Source organism: Meles meles, chromosome 6 (assembly GCF_922984935.1).
Source record: "Meles meles chromosome 6, mMelMel3.1 paternal haplotype, whole genome shotgun sequence".
NCBI lineage: Eukaryota > Metazoa > Chordata > Mammalia > Carnivora > Mustelidae > Meles > Meles meles.
The window spans coordinates 136,516,946-136,536,810 of record NC_060071.1 but is presented as its reverse complement, the minus strand read 5'-3'; the positions used below and the strand labels follow the sequence as shown (position 1 = coordinate 136,536,810).

General features: G+C 55.0%; 1 protein-coding gene across 1 annotated transcript in view; it reads right to left on the bottom strand.

The window, feature by feature from the left end:
* The window catches only part of LTBP2 (latent transforming growth factor beta binding protein 2), a 101,712-nt gene extending 82,278 nt beyond the window's left edge, over positions 1–19,434 (bottom strand). Inside the window, exons 1-2 of the mRNA XM_046007726.1 lie at positions 18,719–19,434; positions 12,206–12,276 (exon numbers count right to left, since the gene is read on the bottom strand). Coding sequence (XP_045863682.1) covers positions 12,206–12,276; positions 18,719–19,212 — 565 coding nt within the window. The 5' untranslated portion in view covers positions 19,213–19,434. The remainder of the gene's footprint in view (positions 1–12,205; positions 12,277–18,718) is intronic.
* Between the last annotated feature and the right edge of the window lie 431 nt (positions 19,435–19,865).

The window sequence follows — 19,865 nt, the reverse complement described above, 5'->3', positions numbered from 1 at the left end:
GCTAGATCCTCGTGCCAGAGCACTTTCCTCAGTGCCTTGGCATGACTTCCCGGCAGGCCTCAGGTCTCCAGACAAACAGAGCAGGTCAGAGAATTATAAACTGGAACGCTTCCCCAAACACCAAGTGTCACCATGGCAGGATTTGGGCCTATGGCCCAACTGCCACTCCCTCTGCCCAAACGGACTTGGACCCGCCGACCACTCACCAGGCCCCATCACCACCACCACCAGAGACCAGCCCGACAGCCAAGCCAAGGTCAGTGAACACTGGGGAAGCAGGTTTGCCCAGGGCGGTTCTTGGCCCTGCTTTAGTTTTGGGAGGAAGTAAAAAGGGAAGGCCTGAGTGGTTTCCCATGAACCCTGCACGACTGCTCGTCTTTCTGACCAGGCTTGGCAAACTTCAGTGGGTGCAATGAGCAGCTCGTGGAAAACGGGTAGTTGGGGGAAATCGTAAAAATAGCATTTATATACATAGGTAATACCATGGTCCAGAAAAGCCCTAAAAGCCTTCTAAGCCAGTCCAATATGTTGATGGACAAAACCCCCTTGGGAAGATAACCTTTCCAGGTCAACTATTTATCACCCCCAGATGGCTCAAAGTGGCGGTTCCTAGTGTCTGTCTGTCCCAGGGTCCATTCTTATGACAGTTCTTACTGGTCTGCCATAAAGAGTATAAAACGTTTCCTGACTTTTTGTGGAATGCTCTTTTTTCCCATTTAAAAAGCATCCTTTGCTTTGACATCGGGTGTCTTTTCTAACCTTTTTTGGTATTCTTTTTTAAATGAAAAGAGATGGCAAATGGTAGTTTGTATTTCTAACATCCTCACTTGGCAGAATGAAAAGACCGTAGTTTGGTAGCTGTGGTGTCTGGGCGTATTTTACGGGTGCAGGCAATCCAAAAGTTTGGGACCCTTCGGCCCTAGTGGTCATGTGGTCTCTTGTTGAAAGGGGACTGAAGCAAAACCTTCCTGTCAAATGAATGCAAATTTCAAGAGCTGAAGTATCAGAAAGGAAACCATCCATGTCAGAATGGCCAATGGCAGGGGCCGCTGCATAAGGCAAAAGGGGAAATGCCGAGGCCCCCAGGAGAGGAAGCTATGAGAATTTTAAGAGAGAAAACTCTCAGCCACAGCCAGCAGGGAAGTCTTCATCTTTTGCTCTTGGAGCCCCATCTCTCCCATTTTCCCATGAGAGCAGAGATCACGCCATATACTTGAGAAATCAAACCCAGGATGGGGTATGTGGCTTTAGTGAGTATTCATTGACTGATTATTGGTAAGGGGTTGTGAGGCAGGATGCCCTGATGTCCATGCTTAGCCATCGAGGGCACACCGCCCCCCCCCGCCCCCCCACTGCTCCCGCCAACCAGAGGCCTCCATCCTCAGACAACCAGCAAGCAAGTCTGTACTGGCCTCCCTGTGCTCACTCGCCAATGCCAGCTCTTAGCCATTCATAAGCTGGGCTCCTCCTGAACCCTGGCTTTTCCACACTCTCCTGGTACTCTCCTCCTCACCGAGGATTGGACATGTGGAAAGTTTCAGCCTTGGGAGTTCAGCTCTGGGCAGTTAGTGGGATGCCAAAAGAGAGGGGAATAAAAAGAAAACTCCCAAAATTGCTTTGAAAGTAAGAAATAGAAGGCATCGTTCCCTCCAACCCCCCCCACCCCCCCACCTTCTGGCTGTGCCCCTTCTACCTTCACTCGGCTCCAAAACAGTCCAGCAGAGATTTGCTCAGATTTTCCACACAAACCCCTGCCTCTGGGAGGAGACCAAACTCAGAAGGGGCAGGCCCCAGAGGGATTCTGGAAATAGCTCTCACCGTGTGGCCTGCTCCTACCACCCGCTCAGAGCCTCTGCGATCAGCTACTTGGTAGCAGAAAGAACATGACGCTGGGAGTCAGAAGGATCTGGTTTGACCCCAGCTCAGGCACATCCCTACCATGTGACCTTGGACTGATGCCTCCACAATCTCGTCTATAAAATGGGGCTGAAAATTCCTGCCTTAAAGAGTTATGTCTGACGCAAGAGAGACTGTGGCTATGGAAGGGCATTGTGTTCTCCAAGACTCTTCGATGCACTACAGTTTTTTGGGTTTTTTTTTAAAGATTTTATTTATTTATTTGACAGAGAGAGAGATCACAAGTAGGCAGAGAGGCAGGCAGAGAGAGAGGAGGAAGCAGGCTCCCTGCAGAGCAGCGAGCCCGATGCAGGCTCGATCCCAGGACCCTGAGATCATGACCTGAGCCGAAGGCAGCGGCTTAATCCACTGAGCCACCCAGGCGCCCCCGATGCACTACAGTTTTGTTTTTTGGTTTTTGGTTTTTTTGGTGGGGAGCAAAGCAACATTTATTGAGCAAGAGTAGAAAGCTGCCAGAGAGGGAGGGGGCCTGAGAGGATTGCCCCCAGAGTTTCTAAGTTTAGGGGTTTTTATAAGCTCTTCTGTGGAACTTTCTTAAGCAATCAGGATGTGCCGAGTCATGCCAATTTGGGCTTTGGTCATGTATCTGTCTACCTATTAGATTAATGTCAACATGCTGATGGTTTCTTTTTGCTGACATCTGGGGGCTTAGGTCTTAACTGCCCTTTGTCCGTGATAGGGACAAATGCTTTGTGCCTAATTGTCTTATTTTCGGACATTTTGCAGAAGTCATGTCTGTAAACGTTACAAAAGGGAATGCTAGTGATACACTCCAGTCTTACGCTGTCGTCACAGCTTGTGGCTGTTTAAAATGAAACTGGGGGCTCCCGGGTGACTCAGTCATTAGGCATTTGCCTTCGGCTCGGGTCATGATCCTAGGGTCCTGGGATTGAGCCCCACACTGGGCTCCCTACTTGGTAGGAGGCCTGCTTCTCCCTCTCCCACTCCCCCTGCTTATGTTCCCTCTCTCACTATGTCTCTGTCAGATAAATAAAATTTTCAAAAATATTTTAAAAATAAAACAAAACTGATTAAAATCAAATAAAATGTAAAATTCAGTTCCTCAGTCACATTAGCCACATGGGGCTCATGGCTACCATGTTGAACAGCAAGCTATAGAATGTTTCCATCAGCACAGAAAGTTCTATTGGACAGCCCTGCAAAGCTTTAAGAAAAACCACCACCTATCTCCCATCTCCCAGCAGCAGCGGCGAGCTGGCCTCTGGACATCCCTTTCACCACACTTTTCCCAGGGCAAGGCAATGTCAGGACAGGTCCTGGTTAAAGGGATGGACCCAGCCCTGTTGTGTGGGGGCAGGGCTGCTTTTCAGGCTCCGGATACAGGATACAGCCGGTCCCCTCTCCACCCCATGGCCCAGAGGCACTTTCTCCCTCACCTGTGACCGATTAGATGAGGCACTGACTTCAAGATGGGTCTCTTAACCCTCTGCTTCCTCTAAGAACTCCAGCACCTTCCCCTCTTGTCTGGGAGATGAACCTTAGCTCCAGATCCGACTCTGGGCCCAGCACCCCCACACCGGAAGCTCAGCTGCTCCCTAACGAAATCTCCCTCTTTCCTAAAATCTGTGGCAGTGGGACACAAAGACCCTACCCACCGAGTCAGCGATCCCTCCCTCAGGATGGGGACTGTCCTCTCCCACACCCAGAAGCCTTTGCAGACAGAACAGTCTCCTATTCACCCTCAGTATTTCTCTCAGCCCTGCCTTGGGCACCCCACCTTAGGCCTCCCCCCAGAGGTTTGGGTTAGCCCTGGAACTCTCTCACAGGGATGGGGTGTCCACTTAGGCCTTCAGCAGTTTCGCCTTGACCTTTGGTTTCTGCAGAAAGGGACCTGATGTCAGACATCCCCCGAAGGCCAAGGAAATCCCTGTCTGGTCTCCACACACGTGTCTTCAGAATCCACCCAGACCCGTCCTCTCCATACACAGGCTCTGCCCAGAGGCCGTGTCTCCAGGCCCCGAGCTCGACCCTGAGCCCCCAGGCTGTGGGAGAAGCCAAGTCCTCAAGCACTCGCCCTGCTCCCGCCACAGCTGTGCTGGGGCTGTAGCTCGGGACGCTGGAAACGGCACCGGGGCTCAGGGGCCAGCCAAGCACCCAGCTCCAAAATAGCAGTTGTGTTCACATAAAAGCCTCTAATGAGAGAAAGATGCTGTTTCTTGGCCCCTCGTGTGCTCTCTGCAGACGCTGTCTGGCAGGCCAAGCGGGCCTCTACCGTTTGGCGGCCAGAGGGGAGGAAGGGGGGGGTGTGAGTCAGCCCTTGGCCCCCAGCCCCTCAGCATGGACCGCCCTGCTAATTGCATTAACAAATGCCACAATGCTGGGCCAGTCGGGGGCAGGAGGCCAAGGGCAGAGAGCAGTCCCAATTCCCACCGGCTCTAGCAGGCATGGGGGGAGAGACCACTGGGCAGGGCTCCTGGCCCAGGCCTGAGACCCAGATTTGTCTCCAGCTCCTGCCCGAAAGCAGAAGAGTTACCCGGCTATCCCCACAGTCCCGGGGGGCCTTGTCTGGGAAGAGGTAGGGCTTTGGAGGTGTCAGAGGCAGAGGGGCCTCTGGGGACTAGAGAAAGATGGGATGGGGTCCCAGGACCGCCTCCATCAGGGAGGAGCCCAGGAACCAGCCTTTTGTAGGGAGGCAGCCCTAGGGCAAGGAAGACAGTTCTGTGGCTGACTTGGCGCCACCAAGCCCTTCTGTGGCAGTACCAGATCCCTGCCCCAGGCCCGGGAAGATCAGGAGGGAGGGAAGACACCTCTCCTGCTCACAACTCAACCAAGGCCGGGACAAAAGCACAGAGGAGAGAACAACCTTGCGTTCCAAGAGACCTCTGTTTAAATTCTGTGTGACTGTGGGCAAGTCCTTTCACCTCTGTGAGCCTCAGTGTCATCTAGAACGTGGTCACGCATTCAACATTTACTCTTGACCCAGGATGGGAGGCAAGACAGACACTGTCCTTTTCTTCATAGAGCTTCCAACTTAGAGAGATGGTCCCCAAACGAGCAAACAAGGAAGAAGAACCGAAATGGAGGTATGGGTTACAGAGGAAGAAAGATTCAGGGGTCAGGATCCAGAATAACAAGGTTGGTGTGGGGAAGCCCCGAAAAAGGGGTCAGGGGAGATCCTCGGAGGAGGCGAACTTGAAACAGAATGGGAAAGAGGACAGGGAGCCAGCCACATAAAGAGAGGAGGGAAAGCAAACAGCAGTCTGCCCCAGCACCCAGGGGAAGTGTATTCAAGGAACCCAGGCTGCATTTGGTGGGCGAGGGGGTTCTGGGAGATGAGGCTGGGTGCCCGGCAGCAGGAAGGAGGGAACAGAGATGGGTCACGATATGATGCGTGGAGAGAGAGAACCCGAGAGTGGGGAGAGCTGGCAGCCGGTCGTGGCCATCACCCAGGAGCCCACGCTGGTGCCTTCAACGGGAGAGGCAGCTGGGGAAGCAGGGAGTAGCAGACATGCTCCTAGGAGACTTAGGAAGTGAAATGAAGAGGAAGACCTCGGTGAGGAAGGTGTCCTGGATGGCCCCTGGGGGTCTGAGGCCAGCAGAGCATTCTCATAGATGGGAATGCCTTTTAACCGGTCGGGTAACACTCAGGCAGGGGAGCTGGCACAGAGGGAAGGAAACCACGAGCTTGTTTTGGACAAGCTGGGGCTGGGGATGTCTGAGGAGCATTGAGAGCAGATAGATGCAGAGAGGCGCCCTGACGAAGGAGGCTGGAGGTCAGGGGAGAGGTCTGGCTGAAGATATATATAAACCTGGGAGTCGTCAGCCCAGACAGAAGGCTTCCATCCATAGGAATACATCAGATCATCTCAGAAGCAATTCGGTGAGAAAGATGAGGACCCAGGATGCAGTCGTGGGAAACCTAACATTTAGTCATTGGGTAGAGGACCAGCAGCAGCCAGGGACATGGAAGCGGGGCACGGCAGAGAATCACACGATGACCCGTCACAGGGTGAAGGGGGTTGAAATGCTTCATGCGGTCCCTGGCACAGAGCGTGGCTACTATTGCTGTTGTGGACAGTACCTCCTAGTGCTCAATAATAAGGGACAATTAACGCTTGGCTTGGCTCCCATGGCCCCCCTCTTTGCGTGGGAGATTTGGGAGATCCGCAGGGTCTTGGAGAAGCCCAACATGAAGATGTTGGGTAGAAAGGGAGATGTCAGCTAAGGAGGCAAGAAGAGGAGGCTGGGGATGGAGGAAGGAAACTACCAGGCCACCCACATGATCTTGTACCTTCTCAGTCCTTTACCGAACATTTGCCAAGTAGGCACTCCCCTCGTGTCCACAGGACACAGGTCCTGGCTTCAGGACCCCTGGATAAGAAAGTCTCCTAAATGCTTCTTTGAGCAAAGAGCCTTGGGGGCATGTGCCTGCTGGCCAGCAGAGTCGCAGCTACCCACGGTGGTGGGGAGAGAGATGATGGTCTCTTGCTAGGCCTACACCTATCGTGTTAGTGGGGTCTCCACAGAGGTCACGTGATTATCCCCCTTAGCCGCCTCTCACCTTGCTCTCCTCCACTGCCTGCGGTCTCCACGGAGTCTTGGGATGGTTTTCCGGAGACAAGCAGCACGGAGGCTCCAGACTCTGGCTCCTGGCCATTCCTGACCAGTCGGTGAAGATCCCACCCCCGCCGTGGGATCCCTAACAGTTGCTCAGCATTTACCACTGTGAGGCCCTCGGCTAACTTCTTTACATGTATGGCTTCTCTTCTTTCTTATAACAACGATGGGTGCCAATCTTATCCCCATTCAGCATGTAGAGGAACCAAGGCTGAGAGCAGCCAAGTGGCTTGCCTGAGGTCATCAAACTATTAAGTGATAGAGAAAGGACTTGAACCCAAGGGGTCTGGCTCCAAAGTTGGGGTTCTTAACCCCCTGGCCATAGTTTTGCCCAGCTGGAGTCATTACAGAGATGTAATGAGCTGATTTTGCCCAGCTGGAGTCATTACAGAGATGGGATGGGTGGGGCCACATTAGGGGGAAGGGGTCTCCATCGCACTGAGATGTGGACCAGAACAAGAGCCACCATGCACACAGCGGCTCTGGACTAAGAAGGCAGGGGCAGGTGACAAGGCCCACTCCAGGATCTCCTGAGTTTTCTGGAAGGGCTGATAGAAATGAAGCAGCAAAATGGGACCTCTCGGCATAGTCCTGGGATAGGGCCTGCATTATTGAGTACGTGCTTACTGTTTCCCTTGTGTCCAATAAGCACCTGCCACAGCTGCGTGCCCAGGGCCATGTGACACAGCCCCTTCCCGCAGCATCAAGACCAAACCGGTACGGAGCACAGACATCATGCCAGACCTTGAACTAAACATTCAACCCGAGTTATCTCATTTGTCTCTTACAACTCTGTGAGGTAGAGAATAACACCAGGCGCATTTTACAGGTGAGGAAACTGAGGCACGGAAAGCTTAAACATCTTGCCCAGGGCCACATAGCTAAGTGGTGGAGCTTGCATATAAACCCAGGTAGTCAGGACCATCTCCTGGACGTGCACTAAGATGACAGCTAAACTTAACAAGTGCCAGGCTCTCTACACAGACTTGCCCGTTAATCGGGAGCATGAGCCCGGGACTCCAGAGCCAGGCTCCCTGGATTCACATCCAGGCTCTGCTGACTTCCTGGAGGCATGACTTGGACAAACCTCATTGTCCAAATGGGGGAGAAAGATCAAATGTATTTTAGAGGAGTATGAGGATTAAAAATGAACAATATCAAGTCCTTTGAATAGGACCCAACCCATGGTAATAGCTACAGGGTTATTATTAATCCTCAGAAACAGCACTGTATAGATGGTTATACCCATTTTCTGGTTGAGGCTCTAGAAGAGAGCTAGTCACTTGCTTGAAGACACAGAGCTGGGATTCAGATCCACAACTCCTTGGATTGGCACCGGAATCCTAAGCACATACTCTTAACCTCGAGCCTTCCCACTTGGTGGCAGTGATGGTGGGGTAACTCCACTCCTCCTCCCCCCCCCCCGCTTCCTTCCCCCCCCCCCCGCTTCCTTCCCCCCCCCCCCGCTTCCTTCCCCCCCCCCCGCTTCCTTCCCCCCGCCCCCCCCGCTTCCTTTCCCCCACCACAGCAGCTGCGGGATTCCCTCTGCCCTGCCCAGAATAGCCTCTGTGCATCTAGGCCGAGAAAAGATGAGAAATCAAAGAATTCTTCCAATCTTCTTCCCCAGTGTGAGCCTTCAGAAGCCCCCGAAGCATGTGTGTGTGTGTGTGTGTGTGTGTGTGTGTGTGTGTGTGTGTGTGTGTTGGGGTGGCCATGGGGGCAAGCCAGTCTGGGAAGGCTGGACAGGCTCCCAAAAGCCCTAACTATAAACAGGATCCAGTCAGGCCACACTCTCCAGAGCTCCCCCTCAGGAAGGACTTCAGGCAGGCCCCCGGCAGCGGCCTCCACAAATCCATAAACACATAAACCCTGTGGCAGAGCTGGCGAGGCCACAGAAGGGAAGGCAGATGCCACGACCACAGGAAGAGACGACAGCCCATCTTCTGACCTCGCCAAGGTGGAGTGAGGAGCTGGGGTTCCAACAACGGGGATCCACAGAGGCAGTGGTTCCCCGAGGTCCAGGGACCGGACAGGGACGAAGGAAGGGGCCTGCCAGGCAGATGGACCGATAGGTCACAGCCACCAAGGACTCCGTGAGAGGCATGAAGAGGGGGCAACGGGGCCCAGGGGGCACACTATATGAATAGTGGGTCAGATCCCCAGATTTCTGGCAGACCTGGGGACAGACTGAGTCTCCTCACAATTCTGAGACGAGACTTCTTGGCAGTGGGGGTAGGTCACACAGCCCTCCTCGTCAGCCCCCCTCTCCTGCTGGCCAAGGAGGCACCCCACAAGTGTAAAAGTACCGGGAAAGAGCCCCGAGCCTTCCCCAGCCTTGGCACTTTTGGCTCCAGCTGGGAGGGTAGCTGTGGGGAGGGGAGAGGAAGATGCTAACGGCGGGGGGAAGCAGGAGAGCCAGCTGACGGGGTGTGGAGCCAAAAGCCCCACATTCTACAGAGCCAACACCCCACCGCCCACGTGGTTCTCGTTAGGCTCTTTAGCAGCAAAATAGCAACAAGCAAACAGCAGAAGGCGCAGCTAATGAGCACACGGCCCTTCCGCGCGCAAGCCAACTTCAAGTGGGAAAGTGATGCCCACTGGCAACTCCTCCAGGAGGGCTGCCAGGCTGCATGCCAGGGTCAGGGGGGATGACCGGGGGAATAGCAGGGCGAGAGGACCGGGAGAGAAATAGGGGGGCTGAGGACCCCCAGACCGGGGCAGGATTTGGCAGCACGCGCGAGCAGCCCCCGGCTGGGGCACAAGGGTACACATACACGTGTTGCTTCTGACAATGTGCAGACTCACCCAACCTTGAGTTTCCAGGGTCAAAACTCCAGTCTGGCAGAGACTACCACGGGAAAGTCATGAGCAAGTTAGGAAAACGAGAACCTCCTGCACCGGCAGGCAGGAGTGGGGCCCAGGCCCAGAGCCCTCAGGCAGCTGGGGAGGGACCCGCCCCCTCCGAAGCCACCGGTTCTGGCTTCAGCTCCAATCTCAGCTGCCCTCTCGGCCAAGCTCACTAGAACCTACCAACCCTGCTCCCCATCTCCCACCCCAAATCCCTCCTAGGTCCTCCAGAGTGCCCCAAGGCTCTGCTACGCAAAGGGTTGTCCTTGACCCACCAGCAGCAGCAGCAGCAGCCCCTGGGAACTTGTTAGAAACTCAGACTCTCCAGCGAGCCCCAAACCTGCTGAAGCAAAATCTGCACTTTACTTTTTTTTCCCTAATTTGTTAAAGATTTGATTTGTTTATTTGTCAGAAAGAGAGCGAGAGAGAGCGCGAGTGAGTGCACAAGCAGGGGGAGCGGCAGGCAGAGGGAGAAGCAGCCTCCTCTCCCCACCCCAGCAAAGAGCCGGATGCAGGACTCAATCCCAGGACCCTGGGATCATGACCTGAGCTGAAGGCAGCCGCTTCACCGACTGAGCCACCCAGGCGCCTCACACTCTTCACTTTAAATAAGATCCTAGAAGATTCATGAGGAACATCCAGATTTGAGTTAGGGCCCCCAAGGCAGATCTTCTTATGACTGACCCAGCTCTGCTCAGTGGTCTTCAGGCCCGGCTAGAATTGCCTGGGGTGCACTCGTGCCCAGGCTCCAGCACCCAATCTCAGAGCTTCCGCGGAGCATGAACCCCTGGCTACCCACATCCCTGGCTTCTCTGCCCAGGATTGCTGCTGATTTTGAGTCTCTGATCCTCCTCTGACAAGTCTGGGACCTTAAGCAAGCCACCCAAGCCCCCCCATTTTCATCTTTGTAACTCTGAAGGACGGGTGTCTTCCCCCCGCTCTGCCACCAGCCACAGAGGGCCTGTCCTCAGAGAGGCCCACGCATCCAGGCTCCCTGAAAAGGAAAGGATTTTCAGGGGAAAGATCTGCTTTGCCATTTGTTTTTGAGTTGGGGGTTTTGGTTTCTCTACCTGGAGACCTTTTGAGAGACCCAGGATTCATGCCTGAGCCTCACTGTCAGGCGGGGAGAGGGTCAGGGCCCTGGGTTTGAAGCAGAACCAAGACCGGGCGAGCGAGCATGTCCATCTCCACAGAAACAGAAGCATCCCCATCGTGTCCCCATCCCGCCCTCTCTCAGGAGGCCTCCGAATCAGAGCTGAGGGCCCGCCTCAGGGCTGCGAACACTGCAGGCTTTGTCATAGACCCAGGCCATTAGCCGCGAAGCCCTGGGGCTTGCCCCATGAAGGGGCTCTGGTGAGACTGAGTCCTTGCAGCCAGGCTTAGGGCCTGGCAGAAGGTAGTGGCAGGAGGCAGTCAGGCGGGGCCCCTGGGCCAGCCATAAAGGCCTGAGCAGCTGACAAGGCCTCTAGAGGAGCCTGGGGTGTGAAGGAGAGAGAGCCAATACCTGATTTCACCTGTGAGGACTCCGAAGTCTAGAAAGCCCCACTCTCAGCTGGGGTTGGGAGGGAACGAACCCCCACAGAGAAGAGTGTGGGGCTCCGAAGTCAGACTGCCTGGATCGAGCCCCGGCTCCAGGCCTCGGAGGAGCGTTTCCTTGGCCGCGGGTCCCAGTCAACCCAAGACTCTGCTCCCTCATCTGTACGTGGGAATGGTCACTAAATGCCCACTCCACAGGGTTACTGAGAGGCTCGATAAAGGTAATGTATGTGAGGAGCTCAGCACAGCGGTGGGCACAGAGCCGACATCAGCTGTGAGTAGTGGGGGGCGGCCGTCCTCGGCTCCCAGGTGTAGAAAGTGAGCGCCAGGAAGAGCAGGTCAGATAAGCTATCTGGCCACAGGCGCAAATGATTAAGAAGAAGGACCCTGGAGGTCCTGGGATCGAGCCCCGCATCGGGCTCTCTGCTTCGCAGGGAGCCTGCTCCCTTCTCTCTCTCTGCCTGCCTCTCTGCCTAGTTGTGATTTCTCTCCATCAAATAAATACAATATATTTTTTAAAAAAAAGAAAGAAAGAAAGAAAGAAAGAAGAGGGACCCTGGAGTCAGGTTACCTGAGTTCAAATCCTGCCATTTCCAGGCCACGTGACCTCGAACAAGTGACCCGTCTGTGCCTCAATTTCCTTCTTTGCCCAATGGATAGTGGTTTTCCCTGCCCCTCAGGCCTTGTAAAATGTACCTGGCGCAAAGTGAGGCCTCAGAGGCCTCGGCTCTTGCTGGCACAGCCTTTCTACGCTGAGTGGAGGCTTGAGCTTGGAGGCCTAGGCTCTCCCTGCCTCGCTCCTTGCCTTCTACAGAGCTACGATGACGACTCTCCCTTTGCTCTCACTGGGGCCAGCCAGGAGGGAGGAAGACTGCTCCAGACACGGGATTGGAGCCTCCTCTGAGAGCCTCATGCCGGCAGGAGGCCTGATGGAGGCCAGGACTGGCAGGGCCAGGAGCCAGGGCGGGGAGGGAGGGGGGGGTCGTTCCCACAGCACGCAACGTGAATGCTACCCCGAGGTTCCGGGGTCAAGTCTGTGCTGCAGATCACAGGGGTGCGTGTGCGCCCAAGGGTCCCCATGGCCAGGGTGAGTGGGGCAGCAACACAGTGGGGCAGCAGGACGAGAATGCAGGAAGCTTTGAAAACACGAGTGGGGAATTTTGTCTGAAAGTCGTTTTCAGCTGGAGGCTTTTAAATTTCTCTCTTCCACCACCCATTGTCTCCATTCTGGAGAGGCAGACACCTTTGTCTAGGTTCCGAAGTCCCTGGAACTGGCCAGTCTCGAGGGAGAGGGCCAGAAAAGTGTGGATGGGGCAGAAGCACTCACGTTTGATACAGTGGTTGGTGCTGTTCGCTGTCGTCCATCCCGGGCAGCACTGTCCCCCGCAGACATTCCTCCTGTGGGGTCAGCAAAATCGGGTCAGCACAAGGGTGCTCAGAGAGGTCGTATTCCGAGAGCCCCTTGGGACGGTGCCACCCTCTACGGGCGGGGCCACGGGGAACACTGCCATGCTGGCCAGACCTGCTCTAGGGCATCCACGTGGCCCCTGAGGCAAGAACTTTGCAATCCCGCAGATCTCACACTGAGTCCTGCCTGTCATTTTCTGCGTGATCTAGCGCAACCTCACTCCCTCCATCAGTATGATGGGGGGAATAACACCTGCCTAGCTGGGTTGTTGTCATGATTAAACGAGAGAGAGAGAGAGAGAGAGAGAGAGAGAATGCCTAACACAAAGAAGGCACGCCCTGGGGCAATTAATGACAGTGATGACGCAGATGACGGAAAAAGCAAGTTCAGAGGGGTTCAGTGACCCGCCGAGGCTCGACAAATAGTAAGTGCCAAAGCCGGGTCTGAACCTGAGTTGTCCCATCTCTAAGTCATGCTCCAGCCCTACTCCGCCCCTCACCAAAAAATACACACGACGGGCCTTTGCCCCACAAACGCTGACTCTCTAAGGGAAGCTGGAAAATGCTCATGTGCGTCACATGTCCACAGATGTCCACGGGAGGAGCCTTGCGCTTGGGCAGGCTGATGCATGGGGCAGGGGATGCAGAGGGAGCTGGGGTGGAGAATTTCTATTTAAGAGGGGCTTAAGGTGATGGGCTGGCAGGATGAACCTGGGGACTTGGGTTAAGCTTTGCGCAGGGAGCACACTCTGGGCAGGCGAACGGAACTTACCTTATGGGGACAGCCCTTCCCCAGCTACTCCCTGGTGCTGGCACTAAGGACCCCACAGGAGACACTGGTCGGTAGGAGCTGCTGGGGTACTCGCCCAACTCACCCAGACTTTGTTTTCAGGTGTGTGGTGAAGCCCCTGTAACACCAGCAGCTTTCACCAGCCTCAGCTTTCCAACTAGAGACCTACATGCCTGGACCTGGGTGACTTCTCTAAAAGGGCCCCTGCCCCCGGAAGGCTTCTGAGGGCCCGGGCCTGGTCCTGGCTGTGTGGACCCCACTATCACCACCAGAAATTGTCTCCTGAGCACTCACTGAATCAGGCTGAGTGGGGAAGCAGAGAATGAGCTGGAACATCAGCGTGCAGAGAAGGGGGCCACTCCTCTGACCCCTGTGGACAGAAGAGTGAGCATCTGGTCTTGTTTACGAGTTTATTTGACATTTGAGTGGACCCCAAAACTTGTGTGGTTTTTGGAGCCTTACAAAACATTCAAAATCAATTCCTGCAGCTTGGAAAAGCTGAAGCCCATTTCTAGCCCTGTGGCCCAAAGTTGTGGGGAGCTGCCTCCCAGGGAGCTCCCAGAATGTCCTCCCAGCCAAAAGCTGGGCCACCACCAGCCACCTCAAAGCCTCTCTGGCCCGCTGCCTTCCGCAGCTTCCTAGCTCTGTGACAGCCTCCTCACCATCAGGGCCCAAGTCACCAGGTTCTGAGGAAGGGGCTGGTCATCATAGCCAGGTTTTCTCTGTGTGCACACTGGAGGAAGGGGTGTGTATACTACCCACGCCTCTGTAAGTCACTACCCCTTGTGATGGTGACAAGTCCTCTTAGAGGCTTAGGAGATCTTCAAAAGGAAACGGACTGCATCCCTGGGAGTTTTCTAAGAACTAGGGTCCGTTAGCTCCCAGATAGCACAGACAGAGAGGCCCACTTGGCTGGAAGGTCATGGCGTGGAGCCCAGCCCAAGGAGGCCCCCTGAGCCAGCTGTCACCCCAGATGCCCTCAGGACAGCTTTGTAGCTGACTAGAGGAGGCGGCAGCTGGCCTCCCGCCTGCCAGTGGTAGAGCCCTCAGGGCTCTCGGGAACCTGGTTGTAATCAAAGGCATCCAGGCAGGAGCGCCAGGCTGGGGCTGGAAGAGCACTCGCGAGGGATTCAGGAGAGTTCTTTCGAGGCCAGTATTAGAATCTTCTGCAGAGGCCCAGGAGGTGGAAGATGACCATTCAGCAGGCTCTGGCTAGCTAGAGAGAGCAAGTGAAACTGACTAGCTGGGGCATTTCCGACTCAATGGTTCTGACTCCGTGGAACATACCACCATGAGATCATACGAGCCCAACCTTCCAGGTGACACCTCTCAGCAAACATCAGCTCAGGAGCCAGCATCACTGTCCAACCCTTGGGAAAACATCTGGCTAACAGCCTGGACCAGTTGCTGGTCCACCTCGGACCTATGTGATCATACTGGTCCTTTGTTAACAGCCTCTCCTGACTGTCCTCCGTTGGTCTCTATGAAGCCGGCCAGACCCCCGCCTGCCTGTGCAGTCCAACTGCCCCGTTCCCCAGACCCCCGCCTGCCTGTGCAGTCCAACTGTCCCGTTCCCCTGTCCCTGTCTCCACAACCTTCCACAACCAAGGCTATGATCCTCCAAGGCTACAAAATGTGTTGTCCTGCAAAGGCACCACACAGGGACACATTTTGATGCCTTTGCTTAAACTGCTCTCTGCCTAGAATGCCTTCCCTCTCTTTGCAGATTGAAATCCTTTGTGTACTCCAAGACTTCCAGATCCAAGGTTACCTCCTTTGTGAAAACCTCCCCTGATCTATCCTCTGCCTTCCCCATCCCCCATCCACTGCAATCATTTAGTCCCAACAGTCCCAGGTTACTGGTCCTATGTGTCCCCATCAAGACTATCTTGAGAATTCTTTTAGTCCTCTTCGTGTCTAACACAATGCCTGACACGTGGTATACATTTAATACTACTTTGTTTCACTTAATCCACTGTTTCCCAAATAATGGATGAGCCACACCCAGGCTAGGAAAGGGGGTTTTAGGTTTCCACAACCACAGCATTCAACGCTGTGAGTCACATGGTGAGAAAGCAATCCCCTTTTCAGTGATCTTTCTAGCCTGATTAGATTAGTAAAAAAAAAAACACCAGAAAAACCTGAGGTTGGTCCCCATGCCAGGTTCTTCCCCCAACATGTGCCAGTCTCCCTTTTCCAGAGGAAGAACACACCACACCGTTGAGCTTCCTAAGATAGGGGTGTCTCGCTAGACTTTGAGAACATTTTCTTTTCATTTCAATTTTCCTACAATTATCTTCTTTTTATGACAAGTGGTACTATTTTCAACTATGATAGTGATACAAAGTGTCCTTGAAAAATGAATTTATTGAGTCGAGCACTGTTTGCAATAGCAAAAAAAAAAAAAGAAGTAAATCATCTAAATATTCAAAAACAGGAGGGTAGATAAACTGTGGTATATTCAGACAGTGGCATAATATACCACAGTTCAAATGAATAAATGTGGGCTGATTATATTAACGTGGCTAAACTCAAGAATCTAAGGAGGAGGGGAGAAGCAAATTGTAGGAGGATGACAGAGTATGGTATCACTTATCTGAGTTTAAAATATGCAAAGCAATATTGTGTATTTTATGGAGGCATGCATCTGTAGTCATAGTGTAAAAACATACTTTGGAATGATGAGTAAATTCAGGGTAGCGGTTAACTCTGGGAAGAGAGAGGCGAATTTACGGAGGGATTTTCAACTAAAAAAATCAAAAGCAAAATATGCCAAAATACTAAGATTTGAAGGTTTCTGGATTGTTAGCTATATTATTTCCAATACTTTTTTTATATGTTTGTACAAAACCTCATAATATAAAATACTTTAAAATAGATAAAATAGGAAATCCTGCTATTTTTACAAGTGTATAAATTTTTTAAAAAAATAATAGAACAAGAGCGAAAAGATCAAGGAAAATATGAAAGTATTAGGCTGTGAGGTTAGTTCAAGAAAGACTGAATACTGTGAAACAATGGCCTTCAAAGTCCCCCGTGGACCATAAATTCCATTAGTGCAGATCTGTGTCTGCTGTGGTTACTATGTATCCCACACACTAGCACTGTGCCTGGCCCATGCTTAATAAATCTTCGTTGTGTGCGGTAAATCCCCACTACATGCAAGTTCTGTGAGGACACTGGCTGTGTTCGCCTCTGCTGTATCTCCATGGTCCTGCAAAGTCCCTGGCATACAGGAGGTTTTTCAAATAGTTGTTGAATGAATGAACAATCGCCCATAGTAGTGCTGCAGTTCCAAGCTTCACCAGCAGGTGGCACTTGGCCCTTGGCCCTGAGCAGTCCACTAGGCAATTGCCAGAGAGGTCCGCCTGGCCAGAAGCCATTAGCCAGAATGGGCCTGCGTAGAAGAAGCAGATGGACAAGACTGCTACTCGGCTCACTTGGGGTGGTTGCGTGGACTGCCAGAGGAACCCACCCTTAATCAAAGCTGCAGAAAAGAATCTGCGGGAGGAGCCAAACATGTGATTTCCATGTGTGCACCTGTGTATGACAGTGCCTAGGGGTGGCACCCAGCCGGTGTCCTTATACCCCTGTGCACACATACCAGCTTTATTGTGGTGACAATCTGCTTCGCACATCCCCACCTCATTTTACAACTTCTAATAGTGCACCCTTCCACTCCCAGCCTCCACTATTCTACCTTCCCCCAGCTTACACCTAAATGCCTACGCTGTAAAATCCTCCACGATCTGCCCAACCTATGCCTCCAGCCTCACTCCGATGGCTTCGCTACACCGGGCTGCCGTCCTGCCCTCAGGCCAGTGCCAACAAGGAGAAGCCCTCATCCTTGGGCACTGCTACGCCTGGGACCCAAGTCCCGTCACTTGCTTCCTCTTGCTTCCCCGCATACTGTCCATCGAGCCCAACGGACTCCAGCTCCTCAGCCATAACTGTCCCATTTCCTTATGCTTAATAGGAAGCGGCCATTACTAGTAAGCACGTTCACCGGTACATATCTGTTCATTTCCCCAACTCCATTTAGTTATGGAGTGTCTCTCTTGGCAGGGGCAATGCCTTTGTCTCTGAACCCCCATTCCGTGTCCCAGGCTCTGCGCACTTGCTCTTAGGAAGCACACATTCACTTGCACGTGTCAGGAAAGGAAAAAACTGAAACACAGCCCGTGCTCCATTAACACCTGTTGACTGATCCTGTGTGTAAGCAGTTTGGCAGCGAGTGGGTCTGCTCTCTGCCTGCTTTAAGCTGGGCCTTCCTGGGGCAGCAGGGAGTTCATTCACTTGTTTAAAGGATACTTAAGGAGCATCGACTGTATGCAGGCACTGTTCTAGGCACTAGTAACATAACAATACACAAAACAAAGCCTCTGTTTTTGTAGAATTGACATTGGTGTGGGCTGGAGACCAGACTAGAAATGCAGACAGGTAAAGCGCGTAAAGGGAGAGAGGATGGGGCAGAAGTAGTCCGAGCAGACCTGTCTGAGCAGAGATCTGAATGAAGGGAGGCAATCCTGAGGAAACAGGAAGAGTTCAGCACCCACGGAAAACCTGGAGCAGAAGGTCACCAGGTGCACCGTCCTTCAGGGTAGAGCTGAGGGTACCAGGGCCCTTGATGCGCACTGGGACTAAAATCAACTGGTAAATTGGGCCCAGGCCATAAAGGGCTGCCAGAGCCCTTCCCAGTCTTTCCCATCCTGCCCTCCTCCAGCCCCGCACTGCCCCGGGCTCCCTTTGCCGGCCATTCTGGAGACACATGGCATCCCAGACAAGGCCAAGTGCCCTTCAGCCATGGGGATCCCCGACTGGGTATGGGGGCTATCTCTGAGCTTCCCGACGCTGCAAGGGCGCCCCCAGCGGGCAGCAGGGGTGGCGGGGGAGAGTGGGGAAAAAAGCAAATCGCCGGGCTGGGGGACAGTCCCCCTGCAGACTGCGCGAGTCGTGCTGACACCTAGCTGCACAGGCGCACACAGACCCACTCTCCTACGGACCCACGGTGCCACAACTACAGCGCGAGCGGGCTTCCGGCCCATTCCCCCTCCCACGAGCAGCCTCGCGCGGGCCCAGCCCAACCTGCGTCCCAGCTTGTATACTTGTAGCCAAGTTCAGGATTCGCTGCCAGTCCCCTTCCCGGAGACGCATCTGCCTTGGCACTCTGGAGCCCCGACGTCCACCTACCTGTGCTCTGAGCCCGTTCAACAGTTTCGGGGCCTCAGGCGACAGGAACGCCCACCCCGCTGCCCCCTCGGGGCTCCTTCTCGGATCCCCGCAGCGCTGTGGGCGGGAGTCTGCGGGCGCGGGTTAGCGGAGGGCAGCCCAAAGCATGGCGCCTTGGGAAAGGATCTAACGTCAGGTCTCGACGAACTGGTACGAAAGGGTGAGGATGGTGTTTCTCTTCGCCCTCAACTCTTGAAAAGTGGGTCAGATCTCCGAGCCTCAGCTTGGGGACCCCGGTGCTTTTCCTTGCAGTCCTGAGGCCGCCTTGGTCCCGGAGGAACCAAAGGCAAGAGCCCGGGGCCCTCTCCTCTCGCCTGCACATCCCTCCACTAACGAGCACATGGAGACCCGCCCTCGCTCCCTCCGCACTCCCCACCCCGCCCCGACCCCCAGGCATTCCTCTGCAGTGCTCACCCCGTAAGCCGCCCTCGAGGAGGGGTTGGGGGCGCAGCCCCGGGCCGCTGGAGGGTTCCCAGGCGCGGGAGAGGCGGGGAGGCCCGGGCGCGGGCTGCGGGCTGCTGTTGGCCCGAGGGACTGCTTCTCCAGGTCTGCGCAGGTGGCTGGGCTCGCCGCGGCTGCTGCGCGCGGGGCGGCCTCCTAGCCAGAGCGTCCGCGGGCCTCCAGGGGCTCCCCCAGCCGGGTTGGGCCCGCTCCGTGGGCGGCAGGCCCGGAACTGGCGCGTCCTGCTCTCGGAACAGACTGTACACCTTGGCTGCAGTCGCTGCGGGGTGACTGCCCCCGGGGCGCCGCAGCCGGTTCGCGTCCCTGCCAGCCAACTCGTATCTTCCCACCGGGTCCCTCTGAGCATGGCCCATGCCCACGAAGAGAGCCAGGGTGAGGGCCAGGAAGCCCCCGCAGGGATTCCGTAGGGCGCGCCCGGGGCAGCGGTGGGTGGTCGGGGGCCTCATGGCGCCGGGGGCAATTGGAGAGCCGCGAGCGGGGTGGGAGAACTGCCCCGGGAGCTTGCGGCGGCCGCGCTCTGCTCCCCGGCCGGCGGCCCGCTTCTCCCGGTCTAGGGGCTCCCAGCCAGCCTTCCCGGGGCGAGGGCTGGGCGGCGTGAGCGGTCCCCAGGCTGCGCGCCCCAAGTCTGGCGTCCGCTCGTCTCCAGCCAGACGCGCACCGCCGCTGCACCTTCGCGCCTTCTCCCGTCTCTGCAGCCTTCTGAAGGGGAGCCGGACGCTTTTATTTTTGGAAACCTCCTCCTGTTTTTTCGTCTCTTTTATCTGCACCATGCCCCCTCCTCGGAGGGACAGCTCAGCCCCCTCATTACGGGAGAGGGAGAGAGAAATTCCAGCAACACCCACTTTGGCACCGGGAAGCGAGCGGGCGGCGAAGGGGGGTTAACCCGTGAGGAGCTGGGGGCAGCTCACGGCGGACCCGACGGCTGGCAGGGGAGACGGTGTCCGCCGGGGCGGGGGCACCTGGTCACCTGTCTCCGTCCTGGTTAAGCTCGAACTGCTGACCTGCCCCGGACTTATCTCCTACCCTTGGCCTCTGGGACAAACTCCCGGTTGCGTGACCAAGGCTGCAACCTCGAAGGTCTCAAGGAGGCCAGGAGAGG